The following is a 20,879-nucleotide window of genomic DNA, read 5'->3' on the forward strand; positions in this document are numbered from 1 at the left end:
CAGGCTGTGCCAGGGGCTCCCTGTGGGCGTTGCTGCTCCCTGACTGTCCCAGTTTGTGCCAGGTGTTCAGTGGGATCTGAGTGGGATCTGAGAGAGCCTGAGGTGTCAGGCAGGGCTGTGTGGTCCCAGCTGGCCCTCGGGGGCTGCTCCAGCCAGCAGCATTCACCTTGGGAAGGGACTTGTGGCTCGAAGGGAGGAAATGTGGGAAAGAAATCCTTGAAGATTGAGTTTGGAGGTGGAGAACTCTCCTGCAGGGAGGGCTCCATCCTCAGCAGGTGCTTCCAGCCCCAGGCAGGGGTGGATTCCATCAGCCCCAGGGCTCTGGGATGCCCTCATTCCCTGGCTTTGGATGGTTCTTGTTGCTGTCTCTGCAGGATGTCCCATGGGACCTCCTGCTCCTTTGGCCTCACACCTGCCTGGGCAGGGAGCTGGAGTTGGGATCCTGGAATCATGGAATGGGTCGGCTTGGAAGGGACCTAGAGCCCATCCAGCTCCACCCAGGAACAGCTCCCACTATCCCTGGTGGCTCCAAGCCCCATCCAACCTGGCCTTGGACACTTGCAGGGGTGTGGCAGCCGCAGCTTCTCTGGGCAACCTGTGCCAGGGCTTCCCTGCCCTCACAGCCTGGAATTCCTTCCCAATATCCCATCTAACTCTGCTCTCTGGGGGGATCTGTGACCCCAAAAGCAGCAGGAACAACAAACACCTTTGTTTGGAGTTGTATCTGAAAGAAAGCGCGTGGGGCTCGGTGCCACCCAGAAATTCCATTTTCTGTGCCTGGGAGAGCTGGGATCATCCCAGGAGGGCAGGCTGGGCCTATCCAAGGGGGGCTGGACTTGCTGCAGTCGAGTTAACTCAGATTTGCCTCCATTTTTTGGGGAAAATAAGGGCAGAGGGTGAATGTTTCTCTTTCTCAGCTGTACCCATGGGTGAAACCACACACTAGGTGAACCCTCATGGCACCAAAAATCCAATTTCTAGAAATAAAATCAAGTCAGGAAATTTAATTTACACAGTCAGGGGTGAGTGGTCCAGAAATAGGGTCCATGAGGAGACCAGTGGGAGCTGGGGGGGCACCTGGTGCTTCCCTCACCCCTTTTCCCACTGAGCCTGGGCTCAGACAGTGATTAATTAACAGCCTCATAAGCGCTAATGAAGCAGCACCAGACCCCCCTGGACCCTGGGAACTCACTCCTGGTTGATTTTCTTGTTGCTCCCCTAAAACTGGGTTCTCATCTTGGTGGGCTCTGAGGTTTTGCTGTCTCACCCTCTGGAGGTGGGAAATGGAATCCTGGAATCCTGGAATGGTTTGGGCTGGGAGGGCCCTTGGAGATCATCCAGTGCCACAGCAGGGACATCTCCAATTATCCCAGGGTGCTCCAAGCTGGCCTTGGGCACTTCCAGGGACATGAGGCAGCCACAGCTTCTCTGGGAAAGACGTGGAGTCCTTCCCCAATGGATTATCCATGAATTCTCTCCGAGCCCAGCTCCTCCAGAGCGCCTGACAGTGACAGAAGTCAGCGACACTACTGGAAATGGGAATCTGGGAGTCACCAGAGGTGTCACGGTGGGAGCTGTGGGAGCACCATCCCTTGGGATGTCCCCCCTGACCCCCCCTCACCCCTGCTGGTGTTTTGCAGCCCACCCGGACCCCCACATCATCGGCGTCCGGCGGCACCGCCGGGCCCTCGGGCTCGGCCTCGGCGTCCGGCGGGGAGATGAGCAGCAGCGAGCCCGGCACGCCCGCCCAGACCCCGCTGGTGGCCCCCGTCATCCCCACGCCCTCCCTCGGCTCCCCGGGGGCACCCCCGGTCCCCTCGCCCACCAAGGTGAGCCGTGCCCAGGTGAGCTCTGCCCTGAACCGTGCCCAGGTGAGCGCTGGGCTCTGCCCGTGCTCCCCAGCGGGCAGGAGAGAAAACCGCGCCCAGCACTGGGAGGAGGAGGAGGAGGAGGAGGTGCCCTGGAGGGTCCTGGGGGTGGTCACTGGGCTGTGGGAGGAGCATTGGGACAGGTGGGAGCTGGCCAGGACAGAGGAACAGGCAGCAAAGCTGCGAGGCCACTTCCAAAGAAAATTCCCAGTGCACTTCCATCCCTTCCCAAATCCCCGTGGGACACGGGTGGCATCGGAGCAGTTTGGCAGGGTTGAGGCTCTGAGTCAGAGCTTGATCCTGTTAAATCAGAGGGTCCAGTTGGCAGCAGCCACTGGTGCTGGGAGAACTGGGGTGGAGGGACCAGCAGGGAGGCACTGGGGGCCCTCCTGCTTTGGGATGCAAAGCCCACCCAGAAAGATGCAAAATTTCTCGAATTCAGGGATTTTTAATCATTACAGAGTTATTCCTGTTTTGATCTTTAAAATACCTTTCCATCACTTCCATCCTGCTTTGATTAATGAGTTAATCAGATCTTGGGAGAGATTTGGGGCACAAGGCCAGGGAATGGAATAGCAGGAGAGGACAGGGCTTTGGGATTGTGTGTGGAAGGGAGAGCTGGGGAAGGCACCCCGGGGTGGGGACAGGGGATGTCCCCACCCGTGTCCCCGTGCCCAGAGCTCTCTGGTTTCTGTAGCTGGGTGCAGAAGTGGATTTTTTGGGAACATCAGAATGTCCAGGCTGGGAAAGCAGCAGAGGTGGAATCCATGGGAGGTTCTGGATTTTTCCAAGACCTGTTCCTTGCTGTCACCCAGCTTCGATTTGAAGCTTTAGCCCGTGTGGCTGCTGCTAGGGAGGGAGGTGACATCCCTTTGTCCCTTTGGGGAATGCTGGCATCAGCCTTTCCCTGCCCTGGGAGCTGAGCTGCTGGAAAAGGAGCTGGATCAGTTTTCCCTGGGAGGAGATCACCTGGGAATGATGTGGATGCTGCAGTGGGATCAGGCAGCCTCAGCTTCTCTGGGCAACCTGTGCCAGGAATTCCTTCCCAAAATCCCATCCAATTCTGCTACTCCAGGCCTTTGTCCCAAGTCCCTCTCATCTCAAACTGCCCCAGTATGGATGACCAAAGTCAGGCCAGGTTCCCTGGGCTTCCAGAGCTCTGTCCAAGGATGTCCCTGCTCCTTCTCTAATTCTCTGCTCGGTGTTGTAGGAGGAGGAGAATCTCCGTGCTCAGGTCAGGGACCTTGAGGAGAAGCTGGAGACACTGAAAATCAAGAGAAATGAGGACAAGGCGAAGCTCAAGGAGCTGGAGAAGTACAAGATCCAGCTGGAGCAGGTGCAGGAATGGAAGAGCAAAATGCAGGAGCAGCAGGCTGACCTCCAGAAGCGCCTGAAGAAGGCCAAGAAGGTGAGGGAGTGTCCTGGGAATGGGGCAGTGCCTGGAGAGGTGACTGCAGGAGGAATTCCAGCCCTGACAAACCTTTCTGGGAGGAAATGTTCCCAATGTCCAACTAAACCTCCCCTGGTGCAACTCGAGGTCTTTGCTCCGAATCGACGTCAGGTGTATTTGGGAATCAGGCTGAGCCGAGGCAGGATTTGAATTCCTTATTCCCTCTCTTTCCAGGTGCTTCCCTCTTCCTTCTCTCTCCAGATGTTTCCCCCTTCTCTCTGTCTCTCCAGGTGCTTCCTTCTTCCCTCTCTCTCTCTCCAGGAGTTCCAGGAGTTTCCCTTTCCCCCTCAGCTGTGCCTGCAGCTCCCAGGATTCCATCCTTTCCTTCTCCCTGCCCTACTTTTCACAGTGGATTCCTGGTTTCTTTCCCCAAGGATTTATCTGTCTGCTCCAGTATTCCCTGTCTCCTTACCTTTGTCCTCACCTGCTTCTCCTGCCAGGCTCTCTGGGGGTGAAGCAGGGAAGAGAGGAGTGGGACACCCTGGAGCGCTGGGCTGTCCCCTCTCATCCCAGATAACCCAGTGTGCATTGGACTTGGGAGAGCCTTGAGGGGCCATAATTTCCTGAGAGCTGTTTTGGGGTCTCTCCAGAGTTGTGGGGTCCCCTCAGCTGCTGTGCTTGCCCACAGGAAGCCAAGGATGCCCTGGAAGCCAAGGAAAGGTACATGGAGGAGATGGCGGACACGGCCGACGCCATCGAGATGGCCACGCTGGACAAGGAGATGGCTGAGGAGAGGGCAGAGTCCCTGCAGCAGGAGGTGGATTCCCTCAAGGAGAAGGTGGAATACCTCACCATGGACCTGGAGATCCTCAAGCACGAGATTGAGGAGAAAGGTGGGAAGGGAGAGGGAGTTTGGGCTTGGAGAATGGGGAAGGGAGTGGGGTTAGGTGAGATATTGGGAAGGAATTCTCCTCTGTGAGGCTCCCGAGGTCCTGGAATGAATTCTTGCAGAGAAGCTGTGGCTGCTCCATCCCTGGGGGTGTCCAAAGCCAGGTTGGATGGAGCTTAGAGCAGCCTGGATAGTGAGAGGTGTCCCTGCCCATGTCAGGAGATGGGAATGGGGGGATTTAAGGTCCCTTCCCACCCAAACCAGTCTGGGATTCTGGGATTCTGATTCCTCCTTTCCTCCACAGGCTCTGACGGAGCAGCATCCAGCTACCAGGTCAAACAGCTGGAGGAGCAGAATGCCAGGCTCAAGGAGGCTCTTGTCAGGTGGGAGCTCACCTGTGCTTCCCCACATTCCTTCCCAGGCCTCTTGTGCTCCCTAAGTCTGAGAGCACCAATCCCAATCCTTCTCTGGAGCAGCCCATGTCATTCCTGCTGATGGCTCTGGGATCTTGGCAGAGCTCTTAAAGCATCCACAGGGAAGGGAGAGTCCCTTGTCACAGGGCATTGGTGGGGATGGGGACAATGAGCCACTCCAGCCTCATTCCCTATGGAATGCCTCATTCCCCATGGATGTGGTGCTTGGTATCCCAGCACTGTTCTCCAGACCCTGCCCAGCCCTGGGATCTACCTCTCCCTGGATGATCCCACCTTCCAGGGCTTGGGTGCTCATGGGCTTTTTATCTGGGAATCCACAGCCAAGAAGTTCAGGTGGGACCCATCCCTTGGTGTAAAGGAGCTGGATTTGGGGAACGTTGCTCATGTCCCCACCAGGGAGGGGCAGATGGGGATGGGTGAGCTCTGTTATCCTGGCTGGGGCAGACAGGGGCTCCTGGGAGGGCCCAGGTGCTCCTGGGCTGGCCCTGACAGGAGCTGTGGCTGTGCAGGATGCGGGACCTGTCGGCCTCAGAGAAGCAGGAGCACGTGAAGCTCCAGAAGCAGATGGAGAAGAAGAACACAGAGCTGGAGTCGCTGCGGCAGCAGCGGGAGAAGCTGCAGGAGGAGGTGAAGCAGGCGGAGAAGACGGTGGATGAGCTCAAGGAGCAGGTGAGGGACAGGTGGGATGGGATATTTGGGATGTTCATGGACATTCAGGGCACTTTGGGGACATTTGGGGCATTGAGACTTCTGGAGATCCCACTGCAGGGACCAACACTCCTGGTCCCATATTCCCTAATTCCAAACCCTGTTCCAGCAGTGGAGCTGTGCTGGGCTCTGCCTGGAGGTGGGATTTGTGTCCTGGAGCAGGGATGGATTGGGATGGCAGGGGCTGGATTGGGATGTGTGTCCTGGAGCAGGGATGGACTGGGACGTGTGTCCTGGAGCAGAGATGGATTGGGATGTGTGTTGTGGCTCACATAGATTGGGATGTGTGTCTTGGAGCAGGGATGGATTGGGGTGGCAGGGGATGGATTGGGATGCGTGTCCTGGAACATGGATGGACTGGGATGTGTGTCCTGGAGCAGGGATGGATTGGGATGTGTGTCCTGGAACAGGGATGGATTGGGATGTGTGTCCTGGAGCAGGGATGGATTGGGATGTGTGTCCTGGAGCAGGGATGGACTGGGATGTGTGTCCTGATGGGATGGATTGGGATGTGTGTCCTGGAGCAGGGATGGATTGGGATGTGTGTCCTGGAGCAGGGATGGATTGGGATGTGTGTCCTGGAGCAGGGATGGATTGGGATGTGTGTCCTGGCAGGTGGACGCAGCGCTGGGTGCTGAGGAGATGGTGGAGACTCTGACAGAGAGAAACCTGGATCTGGAGGAGAAGGTCCGGGAGCTGCGTGAGACCGTCGGGGACCTGGTAAGGCAGAATTCCCTGGGATAAGGGCTGCTGAATTCCTGGGATAACACTGCTGAATTCCCTGGGATAACAGCTGCTGAATCCCTGGGATAACAGCTGCTGAATTCCCTGGGATAACACTGCTGAATTCCCTGGGATAATGGCCGCTGAATTCCCTGGGATAACACTGCTGAATTCCCTGGGATAATGGCCGCTGAATTCCCTGGGATAACACTGCTGAATTCCTGGGATAATGGCCGCTGAATTCCCTGGGATAATGGCCTCTGAATTCCCTGGGATAACGCTGCTGAATTCCTGGGATAACGCTGCTGAATTCCTGGGATAACACTGCTGAATTCCCTGGGATAACACTGCTGAATTCCTGGGATAACAGCTGCTGAATTCCCTGGGATAACACTGCTGAATTCCTGGGATAACACTGCTGAATTCCCTGGGATAACAGTGCTGAATTCCTGGGATAACACTGCTGAATTCCTGGGATAACGGCTGCTGAATTCCTGGGAAAGAGCTGCTCCAGCAGCAGCTCTTATCCCAAGAATTCCAGCTCCTGGGATGGGGAGCTGGAATGATGGCGCCAGCAGGAATTTGCGTAAGCTCTCCAGAGCTCCGGGGACGCATCTGAGCCACATTGTGTGACTTTGTCCCCTGGGTGCCACCTCCCTGCAGGAGGCCATGAACGAGATGAACGACGAGCTGCAGGAGAACGCCCGGGAGACGGAGCTGGAGCTGCGGGAGCAGCTGGACATGGCCACGGCGCGCGTGCGCCAGGCCGAGAAGCGCGTGGAGGCCGCCCAGGAGACCGTGGCCGACTACCAGCAGACCATCAAAAAGTACCGGGAGCTCACGGCTCACCTGCAGGTGTGTCCCCACCTCCAGCTCCTCCTGGAGCTCACCTGGTGGCCAGGGGAGCCTGAGGGAGCATCCTCTGGGAGTGTCCTGGTGGCCAGGGGAGCCAGAGAGAGCATCCCCTGGGAGTGTCCTGGTGGCCAGGAGAGCCAGAGGGAGCATCCCCTGGGAGTGTCCTGGTGGCCAGGAGAGCCAGAGGGAGCATCACCCGGGAATGTCCTGGGTATGGCAGGATACAGCTTGGGGCTGAGTGGGTTCCTTGTGGAGCTTCCATAGGGACCCCCCCCAGTGCCTTCTCCTACAGGGATAGGCTGGGAGAGTTGGGAATGTCCGTGAAGACTTCAAAGAGACCTCAGAGGCCCTTTTAGTGCCTTAAAGGGGCTCCAGGAGAGCTGGAGGGGGACTTGGGACAAGGGTTGGAGGGATAGGACACAGGGAATGGCTTCCCACTGGAAAAGTGGAGATTTAGATGGGATATTGGGAAAAAATTCTTCCCTGTGGGGGTTATCCCAGCCCTGGGCTCAGGTCTGCTGGCAGGGAAGGGAGCTGGGGAGGGGGTGAGCCTGTGGATATTCCAGGACTGGAACACTCTTGGTGCCTCTCCCTCCCCTCCACCTTCCCTGGGTGCTGCACAAGGAGCCCCACGAGGAGGAGGTGCCGGGAGGTTTGGGGAGGGGCTTGCTGGAGGTGTGGGGTCCCTGATCTCCATGTCCTCATGTCCCATGTCCCTGTGGCCAGGACGTGAACCGGGAGCTGATGAGCCAGCAGGAGGCATCTGCAGAGAAACAGCAGCAGCCGCCCCCCGAGATGTTCGACTTCAAGATCAAATTTGCAGAGACGAAAGCTCACGCCAAGGTAGGGCCAGCAGGAGACCTGGATGGGCTATTCCATACCCTGGGACAGGCTCCAGGGTATTCCCAGAGCTGTGGCTGTCCCTGGATCCCTGGAAGTGTCCAAAGCTAAGCTGGACAGGGCTTGGAGCAACCTGGGCTAGTGGGAGGTGTTCCAGGGGCTGGAATGCAATGGGCTTTAAGGTCCTTCCAACACAAACCTTCCAGGATTTTGGAGCCCTTCTGCTCTGGAGTGAGGCTGGGAGAGCTGGGAATGTTCCCCTGGAGAAGGGAAAAATCCAGGCAGAGCTCACAGCCCCTTGCAGGGTCTGAAGGGGCTCCAGGAGAGCTGGAGAGGGACTGGGGACAAGGGATGGAGGGACAGGACACAGGGAATGGCTTTCCACTGGAAGAGTGGAGATTGGGCTGGGATACTGGGAAAAAATTCTTCCCTGTGAGGGTGGTGAGGCCCTGGAAGGGATTTCCCAGAGAAACTCTGGCTACCCCACCCCTGGAAGTGCCCAAGGCCAAGCTGGAGCAGCCTGGGATAGAGGAAGGTGTCCCTGCCCATGCATGGGGTGACGCTGGGTGGGCTGGGAGATCCCAGCCAGGCCTTGAGGCATTCTCCAAGGAGCAGCATTCCATGAGTGATCCCCCCGAGCTGGGCTGTGCCAGGGAGGCCCTGGAGCAGGCAGGTGACTCTGAGTGTCCCTCAGGCCATCGAGATGGAGCTGCGGCAGATGGAGGTGCAGCAGGCCAACCGCCACGTGTCCCTCCTCACCTCCTTCATGCCCGACAGCTTCCTGCGCCACGGCGGCGACCACGACTGCGTCCTGGTGCTCCTGCTCATCCCACGCCTCATCTGCAAGGTGGGACAGCCTGGGGACAACCCCTGCCTGGCAAACCACACCTCTGTCCCCGAGGGGAATTGGGGATTTAGGCTGTTTACTGCTGGAGAACTTCCCAAAGTTCTGGAGTAACTGGAGTTGCCATCCCTGGAGGGGTTCAGGTGGGATGTTGGGAAAATTCCTCCTGGAAAGAGGTGTCCAGGCCTGGCACAGCTGCTCAGGACAGTGTGGAGTCCCCATCCCCAGGGGGTTTAGCAGCTCTGTGGATGTGGCACTTGGGGACAGTGTGGAGTCCCCATTCCTGGAGGGATCTAACAGCTCTGTGGATGTGGCACTTGGGGACATGGTCAGTGGTGGTGCTGGGAGGGAGCAGTTGGACTCTGTGGTCTTAAAGGACTTTTCCAACCTAAATAATTCCATGATTCCACGATTATAAAATGGTCTGGGAGAAGGGAAGGGGCGGAAGCAGCCAGGGATGGTGACTCAGCAGTGAGAGCGCTCAGGGTCACTTTGCAAGGACAGGTCACTTTTCGGGGGCGCAGGGCTGTTACCCACGGCTCAGCAGGACGCAGCAGGGAAGCACGGGATGCCCTGAAGGATTTCCCTGTCCCCCCCAGGCCGAGCTGATCAGCAAACAGGCGCAGGAGAGGTTCGAGCTGAGCGAGAGCTGCGCGGAGCGGGCGGGGCTGCGCGGAGCCCCCGGGGAGCAGCTCAGCTTCGCCGCCGGCCTCGTCTATTCCCTGAGCCTGCTCCAGGCCACGCTGCACAAATACGAGCAGTGAGTCCCCGCCCCGTCCGTCCCTCCCTCCGCGGGCGGAGTTCCAGGGGTTTGGGGAGCCGGGCTGGGAAAGCGTGGTGGGGTGGCTTTTATTGCCTTGCCATGGGGTCGTTTCTCTGTGAGCCTCTTTGTGTGTCCTTCCCAAGGGATGGCATGGGAAGGGATTTTGGGAGGAGAAGCAGTGGGATCCCTTTCTCCATGACCTCTTTGTGTCCCTCAAGAGATCACATGGGATCTTGGGAACTGGGCTGGAAAAAAGCTCTGGGATCCCTTTCTCTGTGACCTCTCGGTGTTCCTCTCAAAGATGACATGGGAAGGGAATTTGGGATCCAGGATAGAGAAGATGGATGGGTTCCCATTCTCCTTCCCAAGAGGTGACACGTGATGGAATTTTGGGAGCCAGTCTAGAAAAAGCCAGCAGGGTTCCTTTCTCTGTGACCTCTCTGTGTCCTTCCCAATGAGTGACATGAGAAGGAATTTTGGGAACCAGGCTAGAAAACAGCAGTGGGATCTCTTTATAACCTTATGCAGATCCCCTTCTCTGTGACCTCTGTGTGTCCTTCCCAATGGGTGACATGGGAAGGAATTTTGGGGTCCAGGCTAGAGAAGAAGGATGGGTTCCCCTTCTCCTTCTCAAGAGGTGATACATGAAGGAATTTTGGGAACCAGGCTAGAAAAATCCAGCAGGATCCCCTTCTCTGTGACCTCTGTGTGTCCTTCCCAAGTGGTGACATGGGAAGGAATTTTGGGAGCCAGGCTACAAGAAGCAGCAGGATCCCCTTATTCCCATGGGGGGGTTCCCATCTCCATGCTCCTCCTGGTGTCCCCTTGGGAAGGCCCTCCAGCCCCAGCCAGGTCACAGCTGTGTCCCTGTCCCCAGGCCAGCAGTGCCTCAGGGCTCTGATTTCCCATGTCCTGCCTGGAGATGCCCCCAGCCCCTTGTCCCTGTCCCCTCAGGGCCCTGAACCGCTGCAGTGTGGAGGTGTACAAGAAGGTGGGGACCCTGTACCCCGAGATGAGCGTCCACGAGCGCTCCCTGGACTTCCTGATCGAGCTGCTCCACAAGGACCAGCTGGACGAGACCGTCAACGTGGAGCCGCTCACCAAAGCCATCAAGTACTACCAGGTGGGGCTGGGGCTGGTGACACTGGGGGCAGGTGCCACCTCACCTGTTGGACATGGATCGGCTCCTTTTGGCAGTCCTTTCCTTTGGGTGTTGTCACCCAGGTGACCGTGGCTGTGTCCCCTGCTCTGTGCCCATCCCACATTCCTTCCTTCCTTCCACACTGCTCACCTGTGGAATTAAGCACCACCAGCTCTTTTGGGGCACCGTTGTTACTTCCATTTAAAAAAATGGCCCTCAACATTTGGGGTTTTTTTTTTTGAGTGTTCCCACATTGGGTTTTTCCATGTGGATGCTGATCCTGCCATTCCCACAGCACCTGTACAGCATCCACCTGGCCGACCAGGCTGAGGACTGCACCCTGCAGCTGGCCGACCACATCAAGGTGAGTGGGGACAGCCCTTCCCTGATCCCTCTTGTCCACCTTTGTGTCCCCCAGGATCCCTGTGGGAGGGGAGGTGTCCATGCTGCCACTCCCCAGTACAGCCACTCTTCCCCAGTGGTGGCACTGGGGTCAGGGAATGGGGACATGGGGACGAGAAGAGCAGGAGTGGGAATGTGGAGACGCTCCTGTCTCAGGGTGGGGGTTGGATCCTGGATTTCCCAAGGGAGGAACCAGAGTCCTGCACCCCCTGGATAAAACCAAACCAGACCAGAAATAGCCTGACTGCCTCAGCCCATTCCCCTGCTCCTGAAAATCCTGGGATGGTGACAGGGTCCATCCTGGAATTCCTGGGACTGAAACCCCGGTGTGCCCTGGGGTCCCTCCTGTCCCTGTCCCTGTCCCTGTCCCTGTGCTGAGGGTCCCTGTGCCTGTGCCCACAGTTCACCCAGAGTGCCTTGGACTGCATGGGGGTGGAGGTGTGCCGGCTGCGGGCCTTCCTCCAGGTAGGATCTTCCTCCAGGTAGGATCTTCCTCCAGGTAGCACCTGCCAGGATGGCTGGGCACGTGCCAGCTTCCTGCTGTCCCTGTGTCCCTCTGTCCGAGATCCCTTCTTGTCTCTCTGTCTGAGGTCCTTCCCTGTCTCTCTGTCCCTGTGTCTGTCAGAGCTCCCCCTCCCTAAGGTCCCTCTGTGTCCCCTTGTCACTCTAACTCTGTGTCCTGAGGTCCCTCCATGTCCCTCTCTGTCCCTGTGTCCCTCTGAGGTCCCTCTGTCTGAGGTCCCTCTGTGTCCCCATGTCCCTCTGTTCCCGTGTCCCTCTAAGGTCCCTCTCTCTCCCTGTGTTCCTCTGAGGTCTCTCTCTCTAAGGTCCCTTTATATCCCCATGTTACCCTGTTCCCGTGTCCCTCTAAGGTCCCTCTCTCTCTGTGTGTCCCTCTGAGGTCCCTCTCTCTAAGGTCCCTCTGTGTCCCCATGTCCCTCTGTTCCCGTGTCCCTCTGAGATCCATCTGAGTCCCTCTATCCCTATGTCCCTCTGTGTCCCTGTGTCCCTCTGAGGTCCCTCTGTGTCCCCAGGCCGGGCAGGAGGCAGCAGACCTGGCCATCCTGCTCAAGGACCTGGAGACGTCCTGCAGTGACATCCGCCAGTTCTGCAAGAAGATCCGGCGCCGCATGCCGGGCACGGATGCGCCGGGAATTCCGGCGGCCCTGGGCTTCGGGCCGCAGGTGAGGGGACAGGGACAGCCCTCAGGCCACCCCTCAGGCACAAGCTGGGAGCTGTGGGATGCACTGGGCTGGCAGCAAACTCCCCAGGGAAGCCGGGCAGCAGCTCAGGGCAGAGGGAGGTGGTGTGAGCTGAGCTGGGATCATGGAGTCAGGGACTGGTTTAGGTTGGGAAATCCCTCAAAGGTCCCTGAGTCCAGCCACGCCCCAGCACTGCCAAGGCCATCTCTGACCGTGTCCCCAGGTGGATGTTAATCTCCCCAGGGTTGGGGACAACCCTTCCCTGGAGGAGTTTTCCCAATATCCAACCTGGCACAGCCTGAGGCCATTCCTCTCCTCCTGTTCCCTGGGACAAGATCCCAAATCCACCCCCCTGGCTGTGCCCTCCTGGCAGGAGCTGTGCAGAGCCACAAGGTCCCTCTGAGCCTCCTTTGCTCCAGGCTGAGCCCCTGCCCAGCTCCCTCAGCCTCTCCTGGAGCTCCTTCCCTGGACACGATGGAGGTGGCACTTGGATTTTGTGTTCCCATCTCAGATGGAGACCTGGATTCACGCCCAGGACCCATTCCCTCCATCTTCCCGTTATTTCCCCCGATCCTGGTGACAGTTCCAGGGCAGGTGTGGACTCTGGGAGCCCAGGTGTCCGTGCCATTCCCAGTGACCCCGCTGTGCCCCGCAGGTGTCGGACACGCTGCTGGAGTGCCGCAAGCACCTGACGTGGGTGGTGGCCGTGCTGCAGGAGGTGGCGGCGGCCGGGGCGCAGCTGATCGCGCCGCTGGCCGAGAACGAGGGGCTGCCCGCGCCGCGCCTCGAGGAGCTGGCCTTCAAAGTCAGCGAGCAGGTGGGCATCCTGCAGCATCCCCCGCTGGGCATCCTCCAGCATTCCCAACTTGGCATCCTCCAGCATTCCCAACTGGGCATCCTCCAGCATTCCCAACTCGGCATCCTTCACCATTCCCAGCTGGGCATCCTCCAGCATCCCCAGCTGGGCATCCTCCAGCATTCCCAACTTGGCATCCTGCAGCATCCCCCGCTGGGCATCCTGCAGCGTCCCCAGCTGGGCATCCTCCAGCATTCCCAACTCAGCATCCTTCACCATTCCCAACTGGGCATCCTCCAGCATCCCCAGCTGGGCATCCTGCAGCATTCCCAACTGGGCATCCTCCAGCATTCCCAACTGGGCATCCTCCAGCATCCCCCGCTGGGCATCCTGCAGCATCACCAGCTGGGCATCCTCCACCATTCCCAACTGGGCGTCCTTCACCATCCCCAGCTGGGCATCCTGCAGCGTCCCCAACTGGGCATCCTCCAGCATCCCCAGCTGGGATTCTCCAGCATTCCCAAGTGGGAATCCTCCGGCATCCCCAGCTGGGCATCCTGCAGCATCCCTAGCTGGGCGTCCTTCACCATTCCCAGGGAGAACATGATTCCCACTAGTCCCAGCTGGGACATCCTTCCCACCAGTTGCAGGTGGAAAATCCTTCACCATTCCCAGCTGGGACACCCTTCCCACCACTCCCAGGGGGGACATCCTTCTCAGCATCCCTAGGTGGGCATCCTTCATCATTCCCAGCTGGGACATCCTCCACCATTCCCAGCTAGAACATCCTTCAACATTCCCAGGCTGGGCATCCTTCACCATTCCTAGGTGGGACACCCTTCCCACCACTCCCAGGTGGGACATTTAAACATCACAGGGACACCCTTAAACATCAGAGGGACATTTTAAACATCAGGGAGAGATCCTTAAACACCAGAGGGACATCCTTAAAAAGCAGAGGAACATCTTAAACATTAGTGGGACATTTTAAAAATCAGAGGGACACCCTTAAACATCAGGGAGACATCCTTAAATGTCAGAGGGACATCTTAAACATCAGATGCACATCCTTAAAAATCAGAGGAACATCCTTAACCATCAGAGGAACATCTTAAACATCAGAGGGACGTTTTAAACATCAGAGGAGTACCCTTAATCATCAGAGGAACATCCTTAATCATCAGAGGGAGACACCAGTTGTGGGATGTGGGCTGAGGCTGTGAGCCCAGCCCAGGGCCAGCAGCCAGCTCCTTCCTGTCCTTCCCAGATTTACGGCTCCCAGGGCATCAATCCCTACGAGTGCCTGCGCCAGTCCTGCAGCATCCTCATGGCCACCATGAACAAGATGGCCACGGCCATGCAGGAGGGCGAGTACGACGCCGACCGCCCGCAGAGCAAGGTGGGCTGGGCTCTGTTCTGGTCACCAGCAGGCTCTGGGTGACCAGCACAGAGAGCTGGGCAGCTGGGCTGTCTTGGATTCTTCCTAAAATCCTGATTGTCCCACTGGTCCAGCCCACGCCACCGGCAGAGCTCCGGGCGGCCGCGCTGCGGGCAGAGATCACGGATGCTGAGGGGCTGGGGCTGAAGCTGGAGGACAGGGAGACGGTCATCAAGGAGCTGAAGAAGTCCCTCAAGATCAAGGTGAGGTGTTCCTCACTGATCCCTGCCTTCCTGGCTCCTCTTCACCCATCCCTGCTGTCCCTCACTGATCCCTGCCTCTCCCTGCTGTCCCTCTCCCATCCCTGCTTGTCCCTCTCTGATCCCTGCCTCTCCTTCACCCATCCCTGCCGTCCCTCACCCATCCCTGCTGTCCCTCACCCATCCCTGCCTCTCCCTCACCCATCCCTGCCTGTCCCTCTCCCATCCCTGCTGTCCCTCACCCATCCCTGCCTGTCCCTCACCCATCCCCACCTTCCTGGCTGCTGTGGGATTCACCTCCACACTCCTGCTGGCTTCCTGCCTATGGAGATGCTGGTCCCAAGCCCCATCCAGATCTCCTGGGGATGTTTTCCCCATGGGCAGGGTGGTGCTGCCATCCAGATCTTGCCCCCACCGTGTTCTGGGGTGCTCAGGGTGGGAGCTGTTCTGGGTTCCAGCTGTGGGTGCTGGTGATCTGGGGGCTCTGAGGAGCTGTTCTGGGTTCCACCCGTGGGTGTTGGTGATCTGGGGGCTCTGAGGAGCTGTTCTGGGTTCCAGCTGTGGGTGTTGGTGATCTGGGGGCTCTGAGGAGCTGTTCTGGGTTCCACCCATGGGTGCTGGTGATCTGGGGGCTCCCCCAGCTCCCTGATTCCCACCCTGGCTGTCCAGGGTGAGGAGCTCAGCGAGGCCAACGTGAGGCTCAGCCTGCTGGAGAAGAAGCTGGACAGCGCGTCCAAGGACGCGGACGACCGCGTGGAGAAGATCCAGACCAAGCTGGACGAGACCCAGACACTGCTCAAAAAGAAAGAGAAGTGAGTTTGGAACGGGGCTGGGGGTGTGGAGCTGGTGGAGCTCATCCAGAGGAAGCCACGGAATTCCAGAGCCCACCAGAAATCCAAGAGCTGGGTTCCCTCTGCTTGGAGCCAGGCTGGGAGAGCTGGGAATGTTCACTTGGAGAAGAGAAGGACCCAGGGAGAGCTCAGAGCCTCCTCCAGGCCCTGAAGGGGCTCCAGGAGAGCTGGAGAGGGACTGGGGACAAGGGATGGAGGGGCAGGATCAGGAGTCCTGGCCAAGCGGCATCCCTGGCCTCACACCTCCCTCCCTCCGTGTGCTCTTCCCAGGGAGTTTGAGGAGACCATGGACGCTCTCCAGGCTGACATCGACCAGCTGGAGTCGGAGAAGGTGGAGCTGAAGCAGCGCCTGAACAACCAGTCCAAGAGGACGATCGAGGGGCTGCGGGGGGCTCCGCCCTCGGGCGTGGCCTCCATCGTGTCCGGCATCGCCGGGGGTGAGTGACAGGAGCGGGGCCGGGGTGTCCTCCTGCCACGGGGTGTGACCGGGAATTTGGGAACGGTGCTCCCACGGAGCCGCAGCCTCTCCCACACTCCAGCCCTGGCTCCCAGGAATGCTGCTGGGATTCTCATTCCCAAAGGAGCAGGAGCAGCCTGGGAGGTCCTTGCCGAGCCCCTGGCTCTGGGGCAGCATTGCAGGGGCCCTGCTTGGGTCGCTCCCAGCTGCTGGGAACGGGCTCAGTCCCAGATGAGGCTGTGGGAGCCCAGAGCTGCTCCAGGCACAGCTCCTCTCCCACCCAACCCGGGGCTTTAATCCTGATTTTTCTTGTCTCTCCTGGCCCCTCTCCCTGTGCTGCAGAGGAACAGCAGCGAGGTACGGACACACCCTGCATGCAGCCCCAGTGCATGGGGGGGAAATGAAATCCCAGGACCCCCAAACCCTGGGACTCAGCTCCCTTTGGGAGCCAGGGAAGGATCCAGGTCCTGCTCAGAGGCTGCCAGCCCTGGTGGCTCCAGGGGGCCTGGGAAGGGAGGGATGAGCATGGAACTGTGGTGGATGTGGAGAGGGGTGACCACAGCTGGAGAGCCTTGGGAAGGGGCACTGGGAGCTGCTGGGACTTCTCCAGGGAGGTGCCACGTGTTGGTGACAGTGCCCTGTGGCACCATCAGGGGTGGCAGTGCTGATGGCAGTGCCCTGTGCTGGTGACAGGGGTGGCAGTGCTGATGGCAGTGCCCTGTGCTGGTGACAGGGGTGGCAGTGCTGATGGCAATGCCCTGTGCTGGTGACAGGGGTGGCAGTGCTGATGTCAGGGGTGGCAGCGCCGATGGCAGTGCCCTGTGCTGGTGACAGGGGTGGCAGCGCCGATGGCAGTGCCCTGTGCTGGTGACAGGGGTGGCAGTGCTGATGGCAATGCCCTGTGCTGGTGACAGGGGTGGCAGCGCTGATGGCAGTGCTGATGGCAGCGTCCCTGATGGCAGTGTCCCCGTGCAGGTGTTGGTGCCGGGCAGGTGCCGGGAGGTGGCTCTGGCCCCGTGCAGGTGAAGGACTCTCCCCTCCTGCTGCAGCAGATCGACGCCCTGCAGCTCTCCCTGAAACACCTCAAGAATGAGAACAACCTGCTCAAGGTTGGGGGAATGGGATCCTGTGGGATGGGGTCAGGGTGGGAGAGGATCCTTGTGGGATGTGATCCATGTGGGATGGGATCCATGTGGGATATGGGATCCATGTGAGATGGGATCCCTGTGGGGTGTGATCCATGTGGGGTGGGATCCCTGTGGGATGGGATCACCATAGCATGGGATCCCTGTGGGATGGGATTCCTTTGGGATGGCATTCCCGTGGGACATGATCCCGTGGGACGCGATCTGGGTGCGATGTGATCCCTGCGGGATATGATCCCTGTGGGATTTGATCCCCGTGGGATGTGATCCCTGTGGGATATGGGATGAGCTGGAGAACAGGCTCTCATCTGGGGCTGAGAGCAGGGTCAGCACTGGGAGCTGCTGGTGGAACTGGGGGTGCTGCCGATGTCCCTGCCAGCCCTGTCCCCTCGGTGCAGATGCCACTGGCACAACCTGATTGATTGATTGATTGATTGTTTGATTGATTAATGAACACCCCACCCATGGGGCACAGCAGCAGATAACCCAATTAACCAACTATTCTAATGGATATTAATTGTAACGGATGGGATGGAGCAGCTCATTAAATCCAACCAGCCCCACATGCGAGGAACCCCCACGGGGCCCATCGCTGCTCCCACCCTTGCTGTCCTTAGCAGCGTTTCACCCATTTCCCACCTCTCCCCGGTGTTTCCCCGTTTCCCATGGTGCCAGGGTGCCCAGATGAAGCTGGAGCTGGCCAGCCTGGCGCCGCTGCAGGTGCCGCGCGTGGCCGTGGCGCGGGAGCGGCCGCCCGAGGCGCTGCCCACGCAGAGCCTCTACCGCAAGACCACGCAGCTGCTGGAGACCCTCTACCAGCTCAGCGCCAACGCCAAGGTGCTGGACATGAGGCAGAGCAAATCCAGTAGGTTCTACAAAAGTGTTCCTTGGGATCTGGGGGGGTTGTGGCACCTCTGTGTTGTCCCTGTGCCCGCAGGACTGGCAGCCATGTGCCAACCGCAGCAGGGCTCGCTGCGGGGCGGGCTCTGCTCTGCCAGCAGCTCTGGGGTGTTTGGCTTGAGGGACAGTCCCTGTCCCCCTCAAGGCCATTGGTGTGCTGGGGACATGGCTCAGCGTCCAGGGGATGAGCTGCTCTGGGGTGGCTCAGCCCCAAGCCCCGAAATCCCCCTGGTACAAATCCAAGGGGGTCAAACCTTCCCCAAAACCCACCTGGTACCAACCTGAGATCAAAACCCCCAAAACCCACTTGGTACCAGCCTGAGGAGGTCAAACCCCCCCCAAAACACACCTGGTACCAACCTGAAGAGGTCCAACCTCCCAAAACCCACCCAGTGCCAGCCTGAGGAGGTAAAACCCCCCCAAAACCTGCCCAGTATCAACCTGAGGAGGTCAAACCCCCCAAAATGCACCTGGTACCAACCTGAGGAGGTCAAACCCCCTGAAATCCCCTGGTACCAACCTGAGGAGGAGATCAAATCCCCCAAAACCTACCTGGTACCAGCCTGAGGGAGTCAAACCCCCCCAAAACCACCCAGTACCAACCTGAGGAGGAGATCAAATCCCCCAAAACCCACCTGGTACCAGCCTGAGGGAGTCAAACCCCCCAAAACCCACCCAGAACCAACCTGAGGAGGTCCAACTCCCCAAAACCCACCTGGTGCCAGCCTGAGAAGATCAAACCCCCCAAAAACCACCCAGTACCAACTTGAGGAGGTCAAACCCCCCCAAAACCCAGCTGGTACCCACCTGAGGAAGTCCAGCCCCCCAGAACCCACCTGGTGCCAGCCTGAGGAGATCAAACCCCCCAGAACCCAGGGGTGCCAGCCTGAGGGGTCACAGTGCTCAGCTGTGTCCGTGTCCCCCCGCCCATCCCTCCCTTCCCGCTGTTTGCAGCGAGGAGCTCCTCGGCGCGGCTGCTGGAGCAGACGGCCCGGCTCTGCGCCCTCAAGAACTCCATCGACGCCCTGAAGGTGAGGAAGGGTCTTCTCCAGCATGGGGGGACCTGGTGGCACCCCCAGCCCAGCCCTCCAGCCCCCAGGCTGGGGTTGGTGGCACCTGGTGGCAGTGAGGGGACAAGGTGCTGCCCATTCCCATTCCCGTTCCCCTCCCAAAACAGTGGGGTTTGACCCCTCTGATTCCTGCCCAGGGTGGGTGAGGAGGGTCCCCCCGGGGTGGGTTTTGGGGTGACCTTGCTGTGCCCCCAGGACGACACGCTGCGGGAGATGGTTCAGCAGCAGCCGGGCGCCGGCGTCTCCACCACCTTCGGCACCTTCCCGTCCTCCTCCTTCCTGAAGGTGAGAGCCCCATCTGAGGGACCCCAGTCCTGAGGGACCCCAATCCTGAGGGACCCCAATCCTGAGGGACCCCCCAGCTCTGAGAGCCCCAATCCTGAGGGACCCCAATCCCAAAGGAGTCCCCTAATCTCGAGGGATCCCCATTCCTGAGGGAATCCCAATTCCAAGGGACACCAGCCACAAAAACCCCCAATCCTGAGGGACCCCAGTCCCAAGGAACCCCTCAATCCTGAGGGATCCCAAGGAACCCCCCCAGTCCTGAGGGACTCCAATCTCGAGGGACTCCCGTTCCTGAGGGAACCCTGATTCCAAGAGATGCCAGTCACAAAAACTCCCATTCCTGAGGGGCCCCCAGTTCCAAGTCCTGAGAGACCCCAGTCCCAAGGAACTCCCATTCCTGAGGGACCCCAATCCCAAAGGAATCCCCTAATCTCGAGGGACTCCCATTCCCGAGGGACCCCAATCCCAAAGGATCCCTTGAGGGATCCCCATTCCTGAGGGAACCCCGATTCTGAGGGACCCCTGTCCCAAGGAACCCCCAATGCTGAGGGACCCCAATCTCAAGGGATCCCCAGTTCTGAGGGAACCCCAATTCCAAGAGTCACCAGTCACAAAAACCCTATTCCCGAGAGACCCCAACCCTGAGGGACCCCATTCTCAAGGGATCCCCAGGACCTGAGGGACGCCAATCCCAAGGAACTCCCATTCCTGATGAGCCCCAATCCATCCCAAGGGAGCCCTGCTCCTGATCCCCAGTTTCGAGGCACCCCCTGTTCTGACAAACTCCAATCCCGAGGGATCTCCCACTCCCAGGGATGGGCCGGGTGAGGACGCCCTGCCCCACCCCAGCAGCACCCCCAGGTCCCACCGCCTTGGGGACACTGAGCGCGTGGCTGTCCCCGCAGGCCAAGCAGGAGCAGGCGCAGGGCCCGGCGCTGTGCGGGCGGGTGACGATCCCGTGCGCCCCGGGGCACGGCCAGGCGCACCGGGTGCTGCTCACCCCGGACCTGCTCCAGCACCTCCGCCAGCACTTCGTGGCCTGACAGCCCCGAGGGACCCCGGCCCGCTCTCCCCTCCCTCGGGACCCCTCCGTTCCCCCCAGCCCGGCCCCGCTCGCGGTGGGAGCCGGAGCCGCTTCCCGGGATCCCCCGCGCTGCTCTCGGACACTACGGAACCCCCCGGGACCCCCGGGACCCCGCGCTCCTGGCATCCAATAAAACTTCCCTGGACGCGCTGCCTGCGCCTGGCACCGGGCACCGGGCGGGGACACTGCGGGGGACACGGGAGGGGACACGGGAAGGGACACGAGGGGCTTCGGGTGGGACACGGGGGAGCATAAAAGGGGACCGGGGGTCACAGGAGGGATCCGAGAGGGGCACTGGGAGTCCCGGGAGGGGACGGAGAACCCCGGGGGGGTCACAGGGAGCGCCAGGATGGAACCACGGCGACATTTGGGGATCCTAGGGTGGCACCGGGAGACATTTGGGGGTCCCGGGTGGGACCGCGGGGACACTTGGAGGGCACTGAGGGTCCCAGGAGGGGACCGGGAGAGCTCCGGGCGCCCCGGGGGCGGAACCGCGGCGCCATTGGGGGTCCGGGGGTGGCACCGCGGGGACATTGGGGGTCCGGGGTGGCACCGCGGCGCCATTGGGGGTCCGGGGGTGGCACCGCGGGGACA

At 59.8% G+C, this 20,879-nt stretch overlaps 1 protein-coding gene across 6 annotated transcripts in view; it reads left to right on the forward strand.

Annotated features, from left to right (window-relative positions):
* The window catches only part of DCTN1 (dynactin subunit 1), a 69,681-nt gene extending 49,246 nt beyond the window's left edge, over positions 1–20,435 (forward strand). For 4 of the 6 annotated variants that reach the window (XM_066548825.1, XM_066548822.1, XM_066548824.1 and 1 more), the window contains 25 exons: positions 1,641–1,829; positions 3,079–3,276; positions 3,947–4,151; positions 4,452–4,530; positions 5,091–5,250; positions 5,905–6,009; positions 6,676–6,867; positions 7,594–7,710; positions 8,402–8,554; positions 9,151–9,311; positions 10,269–10,437; positions 10,751–10,819; positions 11,260–11,322; positions 11,892–12,041; positions 12,715–12,876; positions 14,123–14,254; positions 14,368–14,496; positions 15,163–15,305; positions 15,615–15,781; positions 16,144–16,158; positions 16,777–16,910; positions 17,622–17,811; positions 18,801–18,877; positions 19,112–19,201; positions 20,107–20,435. In XM_066548825.1, the coding sequence (XP_066404922.1) occupies positions 1,641–1,829; positions 3,079–3,276; positions 3,947–4,151; positions 4,452–4,530; positions 5,091–5,250; positions 5,905–6,009; positions 6,676–6,867; positions 7,594–7,710; positions 8,402–8,554; positions 9,151–9,311; positions 10,269–10,437; positions 10,751–10,819; positions 11,260–11,322; positions 11,892–12,041; positions 12,715–12,876; positions 14,123–14,254; positions 14,368–14,496; positions 15,163–15,305; positions 15,615–15,781; positions 16,144–16,158; positions 16,777–16,910; positions 17,622–17,811; positions 18,801–18,877; positions 19,112–19,201; positions 20,107–20,244 (3,387 nt within the window). In that variant the 3' untranslated portion in view covers positions 20,245–20,435. The remainder of the gene's footprint in view (positions 1–1,640; positions 1,830–3,078; positions 3,277–3,946; positions 4,152–4,451; positions 4,531–5,090; positions 5,251–5,904; positions 6,010–6,675; positions 6,868–7,593; positions 7,711–8,401; positions 8,555–9,150; positions 9,312–10,268; positions 10,438–10,750; positions 10,820–11,259; positions 11,323–11,891; positions 12,042–12,714; positions 12,877–14,122; positions 14,255–14,367; positions 14,497–15,162; positions 15,306–15,614; positions 15,782–16,143; positions 16,159–16,776; positions 16,911–17,621; positions 17,812–18,800; positions 18,878–19,111; positions 19,202–20,106) is intronic. The other 2 variants (XM_066548823.1, XM_066548828.1) reach the window with 1 other exon arrangement.
* The last annotated feature ends 444 nt before the right edge of the window (positions 20,436–20,879 follow it).

Source organism: Molothrus aeneus, chromosome 4 (genome assembly GCF_037042795.1).
Source record: "Molothrus aeneus isolate 106 chromosome 4, BPBGC_Maene_1.0, whole genome shotgun sequence".
In the NCBI taxonomy this organism is placed as follows: Eukaryota; Metazoa; Chordata; class Aves; order Passeriformes; family Icteridae; genus Molothrus; species Molothrus aeneus.